General features: G+C 41.4%; 2 protein-coding genes across 3 annotated transcripts; one reads left to right on the plus strand and one right to left on the minus strand.

Annotated features, from left to right (window-relative positions):
- Positions 1 to 608: 608 nt before the first annotated feature.
- Positions 609 to 9614, minus strand: casq1a (calsequestrin 1a). The gene is made up of 11 exons (XM_079222317.1): positions 9241 to 9614; positions 5802 to 5895; positions 5387 to 5487; positions 5124 to 5235; positions 4776 to 4849; positions 3824 to 3954; positions 3666 to 3711; positions 3504 to 3558; positions 3124 to 3224; positions 2917 to 2991; positions 609 to 1679 (listed from the first exon to the last, which is right to left on the minus strand). Exons 1-11 carry the CDS (start codon positions 9475 to 9477, stop codon positions 1311 to 1313), a joined length of 1395 nt encoding a protein of 464 aa, XP_079078443.1. The 5' UTR covers positions 9478 to 9614; the 3' UTR covers positions 609 to 1310.
- Positions 9615 to 9916: 302 nt separating this feature from the next.
- On the plus strand, positions 9917 to 16610 carry LOC306734212 (crystallin J1C-like). Of its 2 annotated transcripts, none has more exons than XM_079215552.1 (10): positions 9917 to 9942; positions 13893 to 13969; positions 14309 to 14485; positions 14584 to 14682; positions 14770 to 14862; positions 14948 to 15104; positions 15548 to 15663; positions 15846 to 15923; positions 16074 to 16213; positions 16313 to 16610. In XM_079215552.1, the coding sequence occupies exons 1-10, from the start codon at positions 9932 to 9934 to the stop codon at positions 16409 to 16411; spliced, it is 1047 nt and encodes a 348-aa protein (XP_079071678.1). In that variant the 5' UTR covers positions 9917 to 9931; the 3' UTR covers positions 16412 to 16610. The 2 variants fall into 2 exon arrangements, with proteins under 2 accessions (XP_079071678.1, XP_079071679.1); XM_079215553.1 differs by lacking the exon at positions 9917 to 9942 and adding an exon at positions 13178 to 13309.
- Positions 16611 to 16752: the final 142 nt, after the last annotated feature.

Here is a 16752-nt window from a genome sequence, read left to right on the forward strand (position 1 = left end):
CATTACATTCTTTATAGTACAGACGTATGCGGCTTTAGAAAGACCACCGAGCTTGAAATGTGTTGCAAACTTGACAGTGTAGCTGCCATGCTCAAGTGTGTTTAGTCTTCATTCATTTTTTTCAACTCAAATTACTGTAAAAGGACTAAACGGAGGATTTGACACCATGCAGGTTCACTCCTGTAACAGCATGCTCTGTGTCGTCAGATGTGAGATCAGTTTGAGAAGTTATTTATCGACTGAAGCTGAAAACACACTACGTTTTTGGATTTATATACACAGTTTGGTGGGAAATGTGTCCAAACTCTTTTTCAAAATCTATGATTCTATTTAGTATTCAGGAAAATGCATCTAATGATGCACAAAGTGTATATAGCTAGTCTTTACAGGTTATTTGGCCGGTCGTTCACCTCTGCCCTGACCTCAGTGCTCGATGTCGTTTCAGGTTTGTAGTTGAGGCTTTCGACCTGAAAACCTGAAGTCCTGCAGCACAATTTAGATCATATATATATATATATATATATATATATATATATATATATATATATATATATATATATATATAATTCACAAGCATGCACACATCTTAAAAAAAAAATATACGGTGATGGTGGTTTCTGTCCAAGCTGTAATTTATTTAAGACTTTACAGTAAGTTAAAATCCTCTTGTTACAAAAATAGAATATGGCTGTTATTTTCATCATCGTAGAAAACATCCATATGATGTACAGCACTTTCAGTGTACAGCGTTACATTGATTTCACAGAGTAGGCTGGTGATACTTAGGACCCGTCAGAATAGCCTGCTAGCACCCGTGGGTCTGACTTCAGTTGTTTCGGGGTAAACAAGGAAATAAATGAACAGACAAAACACATTCAGACTGCAACAGACTCCACAGATGGACTCAGACACAATGCATACAACACTGTAACCCTTCCAGTGTTTTGGAAACTATAAACTTGATAATAATATATAAATCAATAGTAGATGGCGAGGTTTTGAAATAATTTCTTTTTTTAAATTGTACCAGACAGTGCTACATGTGTGAATAAAGGTACTGTGGGATCTTTTTATGAAGTACTTTGTTACATGGAAGATTAGTAAATAGATTAATCGGGGAGAGGGCTAAACGAGTAGTGGAATACTGTCCCGGCGGGATGCGGGGAGAGGAGGATGAACAGATGATCAAAATGGACTGATGAGTTCGACATGAGAACTAGTTACAAAAGACGATGATTTGACAGAGTTAATGATGTTCACTCTTGAAACTGCATTGGTCAGACTTAAAGAGTAAATTATGACCTAATGATTTAATAATCATCATCATCGTCGTCATCATCATCATCATCATCATCATCATCATCATCGTCATCATCATCGTCGTCATCGTCGTCGTCGTCGTCGTCGTCGTCATCATCGTCGTCGTCATCATCATCGTCGTCGTCATCATTGTCATCATCATCGTCATCATCGTCGTCGTCGTCATCATCATCGTCGTCATCATCATCATCATCATCATCATCATCATCGTCATCATCATCATCATCATCATCATCATCATCATCATCATCATGATCAGGATCGATTTCACCTGACAGAGCGGCCTCAATCCAGTCCTCCAGCTCGTCTACAGATGGCAAGTCTAGACCATCGTCCATGTCCAGCCACACACTGTCAGCCTGCAGCAAGAAGAAGAAGAAGAAGAAGAAGAAGAAGAAGAAGAAAAAGATTGAGGCGCATACACCTTTTACCCGGAGTCTCAGAAACAAATAAACGATCTACAGTAGTATACTACCTGCCCCAGGTTTCCTGTGTGTTATTTTTGAGAAAATGTGATTGAACACAAATTAGTTGAAGGGTGATGAATTCAAAATTTAGAGCATATTAAGGATTGAGGCATTGCCTCAACGTGGCATCGTCCGAGCCAGCAGCTACTAGCTAATGGTGCAAAGAGGGAGAGCGACTTCAAGATCTGCCCACTTTAACTTTGCATGGCAAATAGTTATTTTCTGCTATATCAGTGTTCTGAATGCTGTAGAACCTTTAAGGATATGTACACCGTGAAAGCATAATATCAACTGAAATATTAGGGATATTAAAAGTAGATTTTACCTTGAGCTCCTCTATAAAGTGTAGTGTTTTTTAAGCTTAGTTTGTCACATTTGGACTTGCACATCTATGTAAAATAAGTTGTTTATGTGTACATTACAATGCATGAAATATGATTATTAATAAGTGATTTTATTATGAGGGATTTGTAATTGTATGCATATGAAGGTCACTTTATTACTGTGTAATGATGTCCATGTGTACATTGCAATGCTTAAAATAGATTATTGTTTATCAGGTCACAGAGTCACTAGTATGCTGAGGGTCACATGGTCTCTGTATTGGAGAGTGCAGCGGTAATTTACACACAGACAGTGGTTGAGGGTTTTACAAAGGAGCATTTGGTCTTAAGGAACAAAGAGAATGGACCACCTGTGGTTCGTCCTGTGGTTTATGACTTTTAGCCAATCGCATGCCGTGGAACTAACCAATGAGTGGCCTAAAGCTCTGTGAACGAGACCTATAACTAACACGTGAGCAAGAAGAGCGGCCCTTTTAAATCTGGACAAGACCTGCGGTCTGGAGTTCGTTGAGGAAGGAGGGGCCCCGATCGGGTTTGCATAAGCTGTTCTGTCATCATTCTTTTATTAAATAATTATTAGTATAACTCTTTTTGGACTCCGGACCTTATTCCCCACACCACCTCCCAGGATCTTGAACATTATATTCTTCAAAAGCAAGGCTCCCAAGATTTGTAAAACAAGATCAATCAAGATTGTTCATATTACCGTACACATTTGTAATTCAAATTACCACAACTTCCAGCATCAGGCAATCTCTGAATAAAGTACCAAAGATATGACTTACATCACCAGCATCGACAACACCAATCTGTGGGAAGGACAAGTCAATTCCAAAAGTCTTCTCCCAGTGCGGCAGAAGCTGCAGGGAAGATAAGAAGAAGACACATTGGAATGAATTTAGCTGTCATCAGTCAGGGTCAATCAAATAAATGTGACTTTTGTGAAGAATATGTGTTTCAGCATGCGTTATTGGACGGTGTTGTATTCTTACCAGGGGGAAGTCGTCAGGGTCAATCCAGACAATGCTGAGGTCAGGGTTGTCTGTGTTATCCTCAGCAACTTGCTTCAGAATCTCAAGGAACTCGAAACCGTCTAAGAAGTGGAGAGCACAACAGTGGAGCTAAAACTAAACTACTATAAGGGTGAATCAGTAGGGCGGAAAATGGTGGTAATGGGCATTTGCAGATAATTTTGATACTCATCCTTCATTCACCTGCATCCCCATAGCATCTGGTCATCCCCTATGCAGCTCAGCGTTACCCTTTCTAGACTTGCTAGACTGTTATGATTTTGCTAGACTGGTTATGATTTTAACACAATCTTGTGGCGTTTATTTCCGTAATGTTTACAATTCATTCAGGTTTTCTTTACCTGGATCAGACTCCTCTGCAAAAGCAATGATATGTTCACCATCTACATCGTCCTCCTGTGGAAACAACAAAGACAAACTGAACCCACTGGGGTGACTTGTTGAAGAAATGTTCTGGAGTTGAAATCTCATCAAAGCCTCTTTGAAAGTTTTAAAGTTCTTACCCAGATCTCATACATGTTGTGTGGCTGCAGCTTCCTCAGGGTTGGTCTTGAAAAATCACAGAGGAACAAGTTTTCATCCGTTTTTTCTTCTTCTTCATTATGGACCGTTGAGCCCTGACCTCATGATATCATTGTAGCATAGCATTGATGGGACCTACCTATCATTATCTTCAATGAATTTCACCAGCTCATCTTCAGAGTAAGGTTTTCCTGGGATGACCACTGGATCATCAATGAAGGGTTCATAGAAGTCCACCTCATTGAGCTTCAGTTCCAGAGCTTTGGCAACCTGTAACACACAATCACAAAATATTACACCAATTTAGTCTGCATGAATGAATGTTTGAGGACAAAAATTCTGTTTTTAATTTTAAATGTTGTGCAGTTTGTGCTTTGGGTGTGTTAATTCAGATTGATACAACTTTTAAGAGACACTTTAGTTCATTGTTTTCAGCACACCAACAAAGGTTTTTTGAATGTCCAGTGGCCAATCTGCAGACCAATGTTTACAAGTCTGCCAGTGTACTTCTTACTTTTCAATATACAGATAAGGAAGGAGAATATTTCTTTCATTGAGGACTTCTCGGAAGCTGTCTGACAAAATACACAAGGACATTTTCCTTTGTGTTTTAAAGGGCAACATCGCTTCCCTCAGACATGATAGTTGATTAGCCACCAACCTATTCCTGATCAAACACCAATACATGGAATTAAAAATGTTCTCATCCTCAAAGAGAGCTATGCTTCTTTGTGGAGTGCCCCAAGGCTCCATTTTTGGCCCATTGCTTGAAAAAAATATGTGTGTGTTATACTCAATTATATTAAAGCTGCACTAATTAAAATTTTGATATTAGCAATGGACCAAACGACTGTGTGTAGTGGGAAAATAGTTGCTCGTAGTGACTAATCCACTGAGAAGCTCACCCAACACGACACCTCTCATCTCTACAGGACCATTTAGATATGGGTCTCTGGCTCACAACCTATGCTCGCCTTAAACCTCATTTCTGCAGCTGTGGACAGCTGTGTTAGGCAAAAAAGCTCTACGCTAACTGCTCGACACCAAATGACAGATGAAAAAAACGTAAGATAATAATCTTTATTACTCACCTTAGGACTAAATGTGGCAAAGAACTTGATGTGAGGATGGAACTCTTCAGCAGCATCGGCGAAAGCCTCAAAATCTGAAATGTTATAGGCATCCATCAAGTTGTTTCAGTAGATCAGCTCCTGTATGACATATCTAAGAATGTAGACTTGTTGCACTCATCATTAATGTGGCTCTTAGTGTTGTCACTTGAAAATCCCTTTAAAAATCAAATCAGTCTGCAGCTCAAAGTTAAATCAAGCAATCTGACCCTGGCCTCTGTTGCACTTGCAATCATGAGCAATTATGTTGAAAAGCAACTGTAAAAAAGACAAAACAGGTTATCATGCCATCACAGTACAGATTCTTACGTTCTGACTTGTGACTCTTAAAGTAGCCCACCAGTTTGATGTCCTCTTCGATGTTTTCAAAGCCTTTCAGTTCCCTACTATTGTCAATAATTTCCACTGGGTCCTCAATAACCTATGGGAGTGGGGGGGGGGGGGGGGCAGAGAAGAGAAGAACCCAGAGTCAGATTCTGTGTGTCATCTTCAAAGAAAGCAAACCGAGATTTAGAGATGTGTTTTTTTCTTCTTCTTAAATAAATAAACTGGGGGAATATATCCTCACGAACATCATAGATGAACTCCACAATAGTGTCTGCTGCAAGCTCGCCATCATATTCTATGACTTCATCGTCTGTGAAGATGTAGATGCTGTCGGACTCATCAAGGCCTGGGGAAAAAGAGAAGAAGCCCCGCCCCGAGCAAAGGTCACAAGGTGCTGACAAGTTGGCCTCGTCCTACTCACATCTTTTGACACTAGTGCAGTGCCAGCTCAGGGCGTGGCTGATTACTTGTTTTACAATGACATGAAAGTAAAGCAGGCCACATCTATAGGCTTCAGTATCTCTAGTTAGACAGGTTAGTTCAAATTCTGAGCCGTTATAGTTTGACTCTGACTAATGGCTAAGATAATGATAGTGGCTGGTCTCATTTTGTTTTATAGGTTACGTTATAGGTGTTGCAGTTATATTGCTGAGGGTTCACCTAATTTCTTTGCCACGACTTTGTCGTGTTTTGCATCAATGAGGCCGACTCCGATATCTTCATCGTCAAACTCATCCAGGACCTGGGCTGCAAGCTGTAAGACAAAGACACTGTCATATATAAGACATGGTATGTCAGTTCAGTGTGAGCCTATAAATCATGAACAAGCCTGCACGAGTGTGCAGTGTCTCACGCACATTTATACCGTTTCGTCAAAGTTGTTCCACTCAGGAGTTTCATTACCTTAAAAGCCTGCTTTTCTGAGCGCTGCTCATGCACTTTCTAAATCTGTATGAAACTTGAACCTCATGACGGACAGTTGGTTCCACCAATGGCAGGGCCACATTCACAGACAGGCGGCATTGAGGTAGTGGTTCGAGGGTTGTGTCAGTGTGTTTGGATGGTAAAAAGCATGCACGCACGCGCACACACACACACACACACACACACACACACACACACACACACACACACACACACGTACACACACACACACCACACACACACACACACACACACACCGGTGTCAGAGAACTTGAGCAGCTGCTTTTACTGTCTTAAATAGTTTGACTAACCGCACCCCTGTCCTGCAGGTTGTTGAGCAGAACATTCTTGTTTTTTCTTTTAATTGTTTCCAGATGGGTGGGGCACAGTGAAGCTACTTCGTTAGTAAGTTTGTACCTCAGTAGCAGGTGAATTAGAATATATGCAAATATATATTTAGTGCAAAAGTATATACACCTAAAATGATATAGATGTATAAATATATGTAAAAAAGAAGCAAATTGAGTCTTTAGGCACAGTATTTAGTTTAAACTGTGACTGTGTAGCTTATTTTGCATTGAACTATATTTTATTGCAGACCTCACCCTCTTGGCATTTAAGTAGGCTAAAAAAAAGCCTTTAAAGGGCAAGTGATTGAGGTGAGTAAGGCTTCATATTATCCAAGCAACTGAAGGATGCATTTGGAGATAAATTGTAATAAAAAAATATGTGAAAAAAACACTGGGTATTATTTGTGCTTGTCATTTTCTAATTCTTTTCCATTTTCCTGTGTGAACATTTAAATAAAAGCAATACATTACAAGTCTGCAAGTGAGAGGTGCACTACAGATACTTATGTGTATTTGCACAGAAACATTAGAGGTTGTTTATCTGGATTAAAATGTGTAAAATTAACAAATTCAATTATCTGATGACATTGTTTTTTTGTTTAAAACTATATAAAAAGTGATTTCAAGGCTTAATTTCTAATTATCCTCCAAGTATAAAACATGAAGACTTGTTAGACCGTGTTGTATCTGCTGTAATGTGGCTGATATAATTTATTTGGAGCAAGTGAACCTCCCTAACTACATGTACAGTTAGACCAACATCCTGAGTAGCTCGGATAGGATTTCATAGCTAAATCAGCATGCAAAACATGCAAAAATGCTCTGCAGCTTAAATACATGTAAATGTTTTCTTAAATACTGGCATTTTGTTCCTGTTCACTGGTAAGAAATGGCCATATATATATATATATATATATATATATATATATATATATATATATATATATATGGCAAAAATATGAACACAGCATATGATACAATTTAATTTCCTGTGGATCACAAATGATTTTCTCCTCATACATTGTCATACCGTTTTGACATCCTTATATGCATCAAATTGATATAATTTGTATTCATGGACAGTGAGCAATATAATAACACTGCGCATTTAATCAGGAGAATGCAGCAATTTAATTGGAAACATAGCAACATTATTTAGCATTAACACACACAGTAGACCCTAGTCACGCTGTTAAGCCCCCTAACAATGTAACTTTTCTTTGACCAAGGGAGAAAACACTTAATTATGACCTCCTCGCTCCCACCATGTCATATTTCACTTAACTTTTCACTAACAGAGTGCCTTCAAGGCCCTTTGCTGCTGCTCCCTGTTACTAATAATACATCCTCATTAAATGTAAATCATAATACATTCATAAGGAGAAACGCAAGCCTTCGGAGAGCTTGACCCTCCACAAAAGCAGCTCGGGATAAATATAGCGCCAGAAGCCACACCAGGCCAGGGACTATTTTGGCGAGGTGGCGGCGATGCTCTTCTCTCTGGGATCCGCTGACAAGTACAGTACTTCAAGTGTCAATCACAGCGCAGAGCTGAGGGTGCACTACCAGAGCCAGGACCTCCAGTGCTGGCCTCCAGCCGCGAGACTGATCCCAAAGGCTCCCATAAGAGACACCGGAGGCTGTTGATGGGATGTGATATGCCAGGGGGAGCAGCATGTATCCATGCTTTCCTTTCTATACTTGTGCCTGTTTTGCAAGACGATTCTAAAAGGAGCCCTTCGGCAATGCTCACAGCTGAATTGAAACATTAAACATGCATAATGTTTCTAAGAAAGCCGCCTTTATTATACACTATACAGTCGCTGTGCCAAATGCCTTAAAATATGGTTGCTACATGATCCAGTGTATCTATTCCATAGATCTGTCATCACTCCTAAGTTCACAGCAGATATTAGACCAGTATTTCTTCAAACAATATTAATTCTGTGTCGAATAAAGTTTGAGATCCGGGCTGGTCGTTTTTTTGGCCCAATGTATGGACAAGAAGGACAAGAAATGGAAATATAACTTTTCTAGAAAAATGCTGTATATGAGTAACATTTGATATTCTTTTTTTGTTGTTGTTAAGTAACATGACCTCAGGTCAGTTGGGGTTTGATCCGTATGTGAGCTGACACTGAAAGCTAGCTTGCTGAATGATGATGTAATGTCTCTCTGTGAGGAATGTGATGAAACTGCTGAGTATCCAGGCTGACACACACACACACACACACACACACACACACACACACACACACACACACACACACGTACACACACGTACACACACTGTACACAAGCTCAGCCTTTGCCAGAATACATGATATCCGCAGCTCAGGTCTTGGACGACACTGACGACACACAGCAGGTTTGTGACTTCACCTATCAGCGTTTCTGAATCCAGCAAAGCTATTTTCCACCTTTCAGCATCACCTTCCCATGATAACGCCCTCTGTGCTCCATCTCACATTTAACACATTTCAAATCTTGTAAAAAAAGAAGATGTCTTTGCCAAATATTCTGTTTCTTTTCATTGTAACCACTCACTTACATCTGTTTTTACATTTTCAATTCAAAACTTAATTCCTCTACCAGCAGTATTCTTTCACTGAATGATTCAAATTCTGTGCAACCAAATAAAACTAAACTATATAAAAAATACATACTCTGCTACAACCTCTAACCAAACTCTATACAGCGACTATGAGTTCAAGACTGCGTCACATGTCTGTGTGCTCTGCATTATGAATCCAGCACTAGTTATACAGCTTTCCCATCAGCATGCTATCCTCCATATTCTACCCATCGTCCCCAACTCAACCCACCTCAAGGGTCAACTCCTCAATCTCAAACTGTCTCTGGGCGACGCGGCTGGATCCGGGATGGTCATGGTAGTACACTACCATGACATCGTACTTCTTCATCACAGATTTATAGTTCTTGGCGTTGAGGTCATGCACGCGGTCCTTGCCATCGTACTCTGGGAAGTCCAAGCTCTCTTTGCCCAGTGATAACGCCCCAAAGGACAGCAAAACTGCCACAAGCACCCAGGTCCACTTCATGGCTCCTCTCTAGGATGTTCGATGTATTTACAGTTTTGCAAAGGAAAAAAAAAACTGTTTGGTAAAAGTATAGAGAACCCCTTCCAATCCGCGTCACCCAGAAGAGAGCAAGACCAACTCTTGCATCCACCTTATTAAAAACCTCACATGGGTAACTGGCAGTGGGGCACAGGGTGCAAGAGGGGTTGGGCTAAGTTTGACATAGGTGCAAATATATGTCTACGTGGGGTGTAATCGGGAGAGATGAGGTGGGGGCCAATGGGGTTGCTGGGGTGACAGCTTTGTGTGTGTGTGTGTGTGTGTGTGTGTGTGTGTGTGTGTGTGTGTGTGTGTGTGTGTGTGTGTGTGTGTGTGCGTGTGTGTGTGTTTCAGACCTGTACAAGTGGGTGGAGTGAGGAGATGATGACCAACCTGCTCTCTTTCTCCCCGTAGACATGGACGGAGGTGGAGAGAGATGGTGCAAAAGTAAGGAATAAAGAAGAAGTTTATGTGTGTGTGTGTGTGTGTGTGTGTGTGTGTGTGTGTGTGTGTGTGTGTGTGTGTGTGTGTGTGTGTGTGTGTGTGTTGAGCTGCTCTTGGCCCCAACTGAAGAAAAAGTGATACATTATGATGGATTTAGAGGTGGCGGCGAATATGAGGCACTCTTTTCCCATATTAAGTGTAGATGGAGGATTGCATCCCAGCTAAAAATAATGGAGGTGGGACACAGAAGTACATATCAGGCAGGGGGTGCCGGTGTCTAATTTGCTGCTGCTGGCACCTGCGCAGCGCTAGAATGTGGTGCCGGGTCACTCAGGGACATGGAGAGAGGAGAGGGTGCACCTGCTGAGGACTCAGTGAATAGGTGTCACTTAGCCCTGACTCAAGAAGAAAGTGAAACGTAGAGTTTTACAGGAGGGGCCATGTTCGGCATTTTTTGGGTGCGGGGGGAGGGGGGGGGGGGGGGGGGGCATTGGTACATACAGTACACAAGTGTCCTGCGCAATGTGTGCAGCATGTGTGCTCGAGATGATGTGATATTACTTTACTGATTGAAAGGAAGGAGGTCATCTTTAAATAGAGACTACATGGTATCGTAATACTCCCAAAACACATGCAGGTACACGACGCACCCCTCTCTCCGGAGGCAGGACATGCAGCCGGGAGTGTTGAAGCAGGAAATATTCTGTTAGAAGAGAGTCGTTGAAGGATGCACAAACTGTATGTGTTTATAGTCATGTTAGAGGGGGTGGGTTACATGGGGTGTCAGTGACTATGGAATATAAAACTATACTGTGGATCAACGTGTGACTGTAAACATATCAAGTTAACGGGTGTTGTGTGACTGTATTTATATTTATGCAGTCACACAACTTCCATGACCCTTTTCCTGGTCCTAAATCAGAAACAATGGGGGAATTTATCAATAAATGAGAATATATTTGAGCCAGTTCACCCATGTGATTTCACCCAAAAAATAAAAAAAGGTGTTGTATTCAAACACACCAGTTTACTATTTACTACAACCACCTACAGCATATAATTTTTTGCTTGTCCAGCAAATGGCTAAATTGCCACAAACTGAATATTTCAAGCATGTCCCACTTTTGGCCACATCCAAGTCAGTGATGTCACAGCAGGTGTTTTAACTTTGATGAGGAATGAATACACCTGCTGTACATCACTGACCGAGGGGATTTTAAGGGCAATGCAACTGCTTTTTTGAGCCTTTTGTCTTTCACTGTGGATTTACCCTTTGATGTGCAGAGTACACAGGCTCCAATATGAATACAATACTGCTGTGTTAATTGTATAAACCCACTTACATGGTAACACACAGCATCTTGTCCCTCTTTAATCCAATATAATCAAGCAATTTTTCCCCATATTCTTTTCAGGTCCTGCTATAAAAGTGTGTGTGTGTGTGTCTGTGTGTGTGTGTGTGTGTGTGTGTGTCTGTGTGTGTGTGTGTGTGTGTGTGTGTGCGTGTGTGTGTGTGTGTGTGTGTGTGTGTGTGTGTGTGTGTGTGTGTGCGTGCGTGTGTGTGTGTGTGTGTGTGTGTGTCCTGCAGTTGGTGGAGAGTCTCTTCTATGTGATGGTTTGTCCACAAGAGGGAGCGATCATTTCCGGTCACTCGTTTCTGCAGCAGTTACATCTGCTGTTATGGTCAGTAACTAACTAAAATCTTAATCCAGTTGCCAATCTGAGCCCTGTTTGATGACCGTGTCGCCATAAATGCTGCTAATTGAAAAAGGTTTAATGACCTATTGCAAATTGGATACTTTACACTGAAGTTCTTATTTGTCTATTGTATTTCAGTGTTTGGGGTATTCAATGTGTAACCTGTGACATTCACCACATTACCACAACTGTATTGTATTCAATCGTATATTTAATGCATCCAAAGTGACGCTGAAGCACTGAAAGCATACGTGTGTTACAGCTTTTACATTATCAATAACAAATACAGGCCGTTTCTCAATCAGCGTTCTTCTCTGTACTTGTGTTCTCGTGGACTTGTGAAACGTCATCAGTCGCGGCCCAAGTACTGTTCTAATTCAAAAGTCCGCTTCTCGCCAAGAACGGTGAAAATGCCCGGATGTGACTTGATCCGCCCATTTTACCAGGGATGCATCAGAGCAGACTTGAGCGTACTTGAGAGAGCCAATATCCCAGAATGCATTTCGGACCAGCAAACGGGGAACAATGGCGGATGAGAAAACTCATAACTGAAAGTTGACATTCTATGAATACTACCGTTGTTGAGTCACAAAATGTAATTTTAGGATGTTTTCAGGCGAGAACTTATTTGTTTAAGCATCAAATCTGTGGTCGCTTTCTCAAGAATCAGCCGACTTAAAAAGATACGCCGACGAGTTGAGGTCCTTCTCGCGGGACCGTGAGCCCCGCAGCACCGGGCCGTCAGCGCTCTGCTGCCCGCCGAGAGCAGCCTGATCTCGGCTGGACTTTTTGAAATGATCCGCTGGCTCCGATGTCGCCGTATCGATTAAACATGAGATATAATTCTGTTTCGAGGATTTAACAAGCAATCATTATTATTTATTCACAGTCACATTAAATCAGTTTGACTGAGGGAAAGGTTAAGGTTTATAACTTAAGATTTTAATTTAACTTTTACTTTGAACTACAGCGGTGTCTTAGTACTTTTGACCGAATTGTTTGCAATTATATGTATATATATATAAGTATATATATATATAATACATATTTATAAACATATAATATATACAATTATATGTGTATCTATATAAATATATAAGTATATATAAAACACATTTATAAACATATTATATCTACATTTATATGTGTATCTATATAAATATTTATATAAAATGCATATTTATAAACACAATATATATATACAATTATATGTGTATGTCTGTGAAACCAGTACAAAAAAAGCAGGGTTGTCATATTTTGTTTGAATGTAAAAATACTTTACAGTGAAGAATCAGAGTAACCATGACAACAACAGCTGAGGTGGTGACGTCATCAGGTCAGCTGCTGTTCCAATTGCAGAAAGACCGTCCTGCGTTCTCCTGTCCTTGAGAGTCTGGACTCTCAAGTCCAGACTCCCAAGACCAGACTCCAGAAGTTCACAAGCCAAGACCTGTGTACTTGGTATTGAGAAACGGCCACAATGTTGGTCAAAGTGTGCCCAGAGAGGGGGGCGCGGCCATATGCTTCCTTCCCTGGTGGGCGGGGCTACAACCTTTCATAACATGTTTTATGAACACTGCTGACTGAACTCACTTCACTCGTGAGTAACGTGAAAAGTGCGACCTGTCCGTATTAGTGTGTCCATACAACGCTACAGTTGACGGAGTTCAAGGTGAGGCTTCTTCTTGTCCGCCTACATTCAACGTCTCGCCTCGCGGCCGTCAGTTAGCTAGCTTGCGCTCACTAACTGCCGCTCCTTGGACCCGTGGTAAACAATGCTGCGGAAAGTCACGCGCGACTGCCAGCAGCTTCACGAGCAACGAAGGCTGACAGGCAGAGATCACAGAAGAGGGAGCAGAGTGCAGATCACTGAAATAGATTAGTATCTCTGTTGTGCAGGTATACTGTCATATATATCATTATTTTGGGTTAATCCATGCTCTTTAGTTACTGTGAACTGTCACAGAATGGTGAGACACACAACCTCCCAGAGCTCAAGGTGACGTGGTACTGCAACTCTGGTTCAGTTCAAAACCCCCAAAGACATTCAGTTTACAATGATGGGAATCAGAGAACAGCTGCAAAACATCCCTTTAGTGAGGGTTCTGTGTTTTCCCCCTGAAAAGTGACCTACACTATTATGACCATTGTGACTAATCGACAGTTTCCGCTGTAATTACAATAATAATCTTTTTTTTTTTACGTATTTTTATCAACAAATAACAATTCTCCTAAATGCCATTATTACTTTGCAGGTCTTTACAGATGGCTGCATCTCTGGCCAACAGAGCGATAGGAGCCATCGTAGGATCGGCAGTTGCGGATGCAGCAGGTAATGATGGTGAAAGTCTGTCAAAGTGTTGTGTTGTATGTAGTCAGTGCAATGTATGAAGGTCAATAAAAAGGGTTCATTCTCCTACCCCCTGTTTTCATACTCTTAAAGTTTCTTCTTCTTTTTATATTTTTTTTTTACCAAAGTCTCACTACCTTAAGATCAGCAGGCACTGTTCTGTTGAGGTGCTGACTATTTGCTTTACCCTTAAAGACAATACCAGTGGTTTTGTGCATGCTGTCTCGCTCCTTTTCTAAACTCAGCTAGACATTTGATTTCAATGAACTTCTGTTTTCTGACCAAAACATGAGATGAACCTGCTGCCTCGCCCCCCTACAGCGCAGCCCCTCCACTGGGTGTATGACCTCCAGAAGCTGCAGGAGATTCTGGCTCAACGTCCAAACCCCGAGTTCTGTCCCGAGTCGGCCAACCCTTTCTACAGGAGGCAGACGGGCCAGCAGAGCTGCTACGGGGACCAGGCCGTTGTTCTGCTGGAGTCCCTGTCTGCATGTGGGGGTAGGCTTGCTTCTTCCTCTTATCGACCCGGTATAAAAATAAAGCTGTGCGAGTTTTATGTTTATCCTGTGTCTAATTCATGTAACCTATGTGGCTAGGTCTAAATGTTGACGATCTGAAGCAGCGGACCCTGAAATTCTTTGGTCCTGGATCAGAGTATGACACGCCCGTCAACGACCCTTACAGAGAGAGAGGAGGTAGGATACCTATCCTGCAGCGGAGAAGGGTGTTGTGTGCAGAATAATTCATTAATCTGATGATGTGTTGGTCCTCGTTTACAACAGGTCCAAGACCTCAGCTGCCCATCGAGGGGCCGTGGAGACACGCAAGTTTGAAGAGCTTCCTGAAGAATGTGGATGCGGGCAAAGAGGAGACAGGTAGATCCGTGGTATTTTTATAACAAAATAGCTGAAGATGTAATGAAGGGGAGTGGCTCTAACTAATGTGTTGTATTTCCCGCAGGCTGTGAGAACGACTGTCAGATTGACGGAATCGCCAAACTGGCTCCTCTGGTGGCTTTTTATGCAGGAAAGCCGGACATGCTGGAAAAAGTTGAGCAGGCAGTCCGTGTCACCCAGAACAATGATGCATGTGTGGCAGAGACCCTAGCAGCTGCAAGGCTAGTATGTTTACTATATATATATATATATATATATATATATATATATATATATATATATATATATATATATATATATATATATATGTGTGTATATATATATATATGTGTGTATATATATATATATATGTGTGTATATATATATATATATATATATATATATATATATATATATATATATATATATATGTATATGTATGTATGTAACATATACATGTTTTTTTACTTGATGGTAATTATAATACTGCTCATTTCAGAATCTGGGATTAATTGTTTCTTTTATTGGAAGGCACAACAGGTGCGAAGACATTTCACCAGGAAACCAGTACGGGCACTTCTCAATGCAACAATGACACGCTCGATGCAGTGAAAAGTGGTTGCAGTAAAAAAAGGACGAACATGGGACTGTCAACAAATGTACGTACGTTGACTTATTTCCCCAGGTTCCTGGAGCATTTTATCCTGAACGGTCCTGATCCCAAAGCCTTAGACTCAGTGCTCAACCAGCTCAGTGACCCGAACAGAAAGCAGCCCCAGGATCTGGACAAAGCAATTATTGGTATGTGAGGCCTGTCGCTTTGTTGCTCCACTACACCAAAGTCATGGGGCCGAGTCATGTGATTTAAAGGGTTCACCCTTCCTCATTTTGTGCGATAATATACAGAGTCATTACTAAATAAAAAAATAACATGCAATAACGTTTGATTGTCTGTGAGTTGACCCTCTTCTGATTGATTCCAGGGCACATTCATCAGGTGAAGGAGTATCTATCCAAGACTCCTCAGGAGCTGATCCCCACTGTGTTTCCAAACACATGAGGTATCCTCACAAAGCTCGTTTGAACACATCTATCATAATTTGAGTACTTACCGTGACTCAGGCCGCTGTCATATACCACGCAAGACAAATCTGAGACCACCAGTTACAGTGCCTTCACTTTATTCACGTCTGCTGCTGATGTTCTTTCAGGTTTGCCCGGTGCGTTCCAAGCGGCGCTACATGGAGTCCTGACGGCCAAGCACTATGAGCAGGCTGTCAGAGACACCATGAGCTGCGGGGGATGCACCTGTAGTCGAGGGTCCTTCATTGGAGCCTGTCTTGGGGCCCAGGTATGACTGTGTGCTAATCTTACATTTACTATATATTTATTATTATACCAGCATTGCCTGGCTGATGATTTCTAAAATGTGCTATTTGAATTCTCACAGCTTGGATTTGAGGGAATTCCAGCTTCCTGGACATCCAAAACCCAGTGCTATGACTCTGTGTTGGAGCACGCCAAGAAGATAACCAAACAACACCAATAGTGTTTTTCTGGCAGTGTATTGTGCTCAAGGTGGCTGAGGACAAAATGGGAAAACTGTTGAGCTTTCACAGAGCAGTGAATGAAGGTTCTTGCCCAAACTGTTGGACGGCAGGAGCCAGATGGTTTTGTCTCTGCTGAAGTTAAACATGTTGGTTCAGATGTTCAGTTGCTGAGTTACAATAAAGTCATCCTGAGAAATATCCCGTTCAAGAGAATCTTTTGTGCAACGTGTGATGGTGAAGCTCGTCATTTTGAAGCACCAACATGTTTTCATTGATATATAATTCAGATCACAAATTCCCGAGAGTCAGTACGACTGGGAGGGATGCACTGTGACTACTG

The sequence above is a fragment of the Taurulus bubalis genome (assembly GCF_910589615.1).
Source record: "Taurulus bubalis genome assembly, chromosome: 1".
NCBI classification, from domain to species: Eukaryota; Metazoa; Chordata; class Actinopteri; order Perciformes; family Cottidae; genus Taurulus; species Taurulus bubalis.

Excerpts from the sequence above, each read along its gene's own strand:
- casq1a (XM_079222317.1), bottom strand. The coding sequence starts at position 9,477 with ATGAAGTGGACCTGGGTGCTTGTGGCAGTTTTGCTGTCCTTTGGGGCG. Across the intron at positions 5,896-9,240 it reads TTGAGGAGTTGACCCTTGAG|CTTGCAGCCCAGGTCCTGGA; the intron begins GTGGGTTGAGTT and ends TTTGTCTTACAG. Across the intron at positions 3,225-3,503 it reads TGCAGAGGAGTCTGATCCAG|ACGGTTTCGAGTTCCTTGAG; the intron begins GTAAAGAAAACC and ends TCCACTTCTTAG.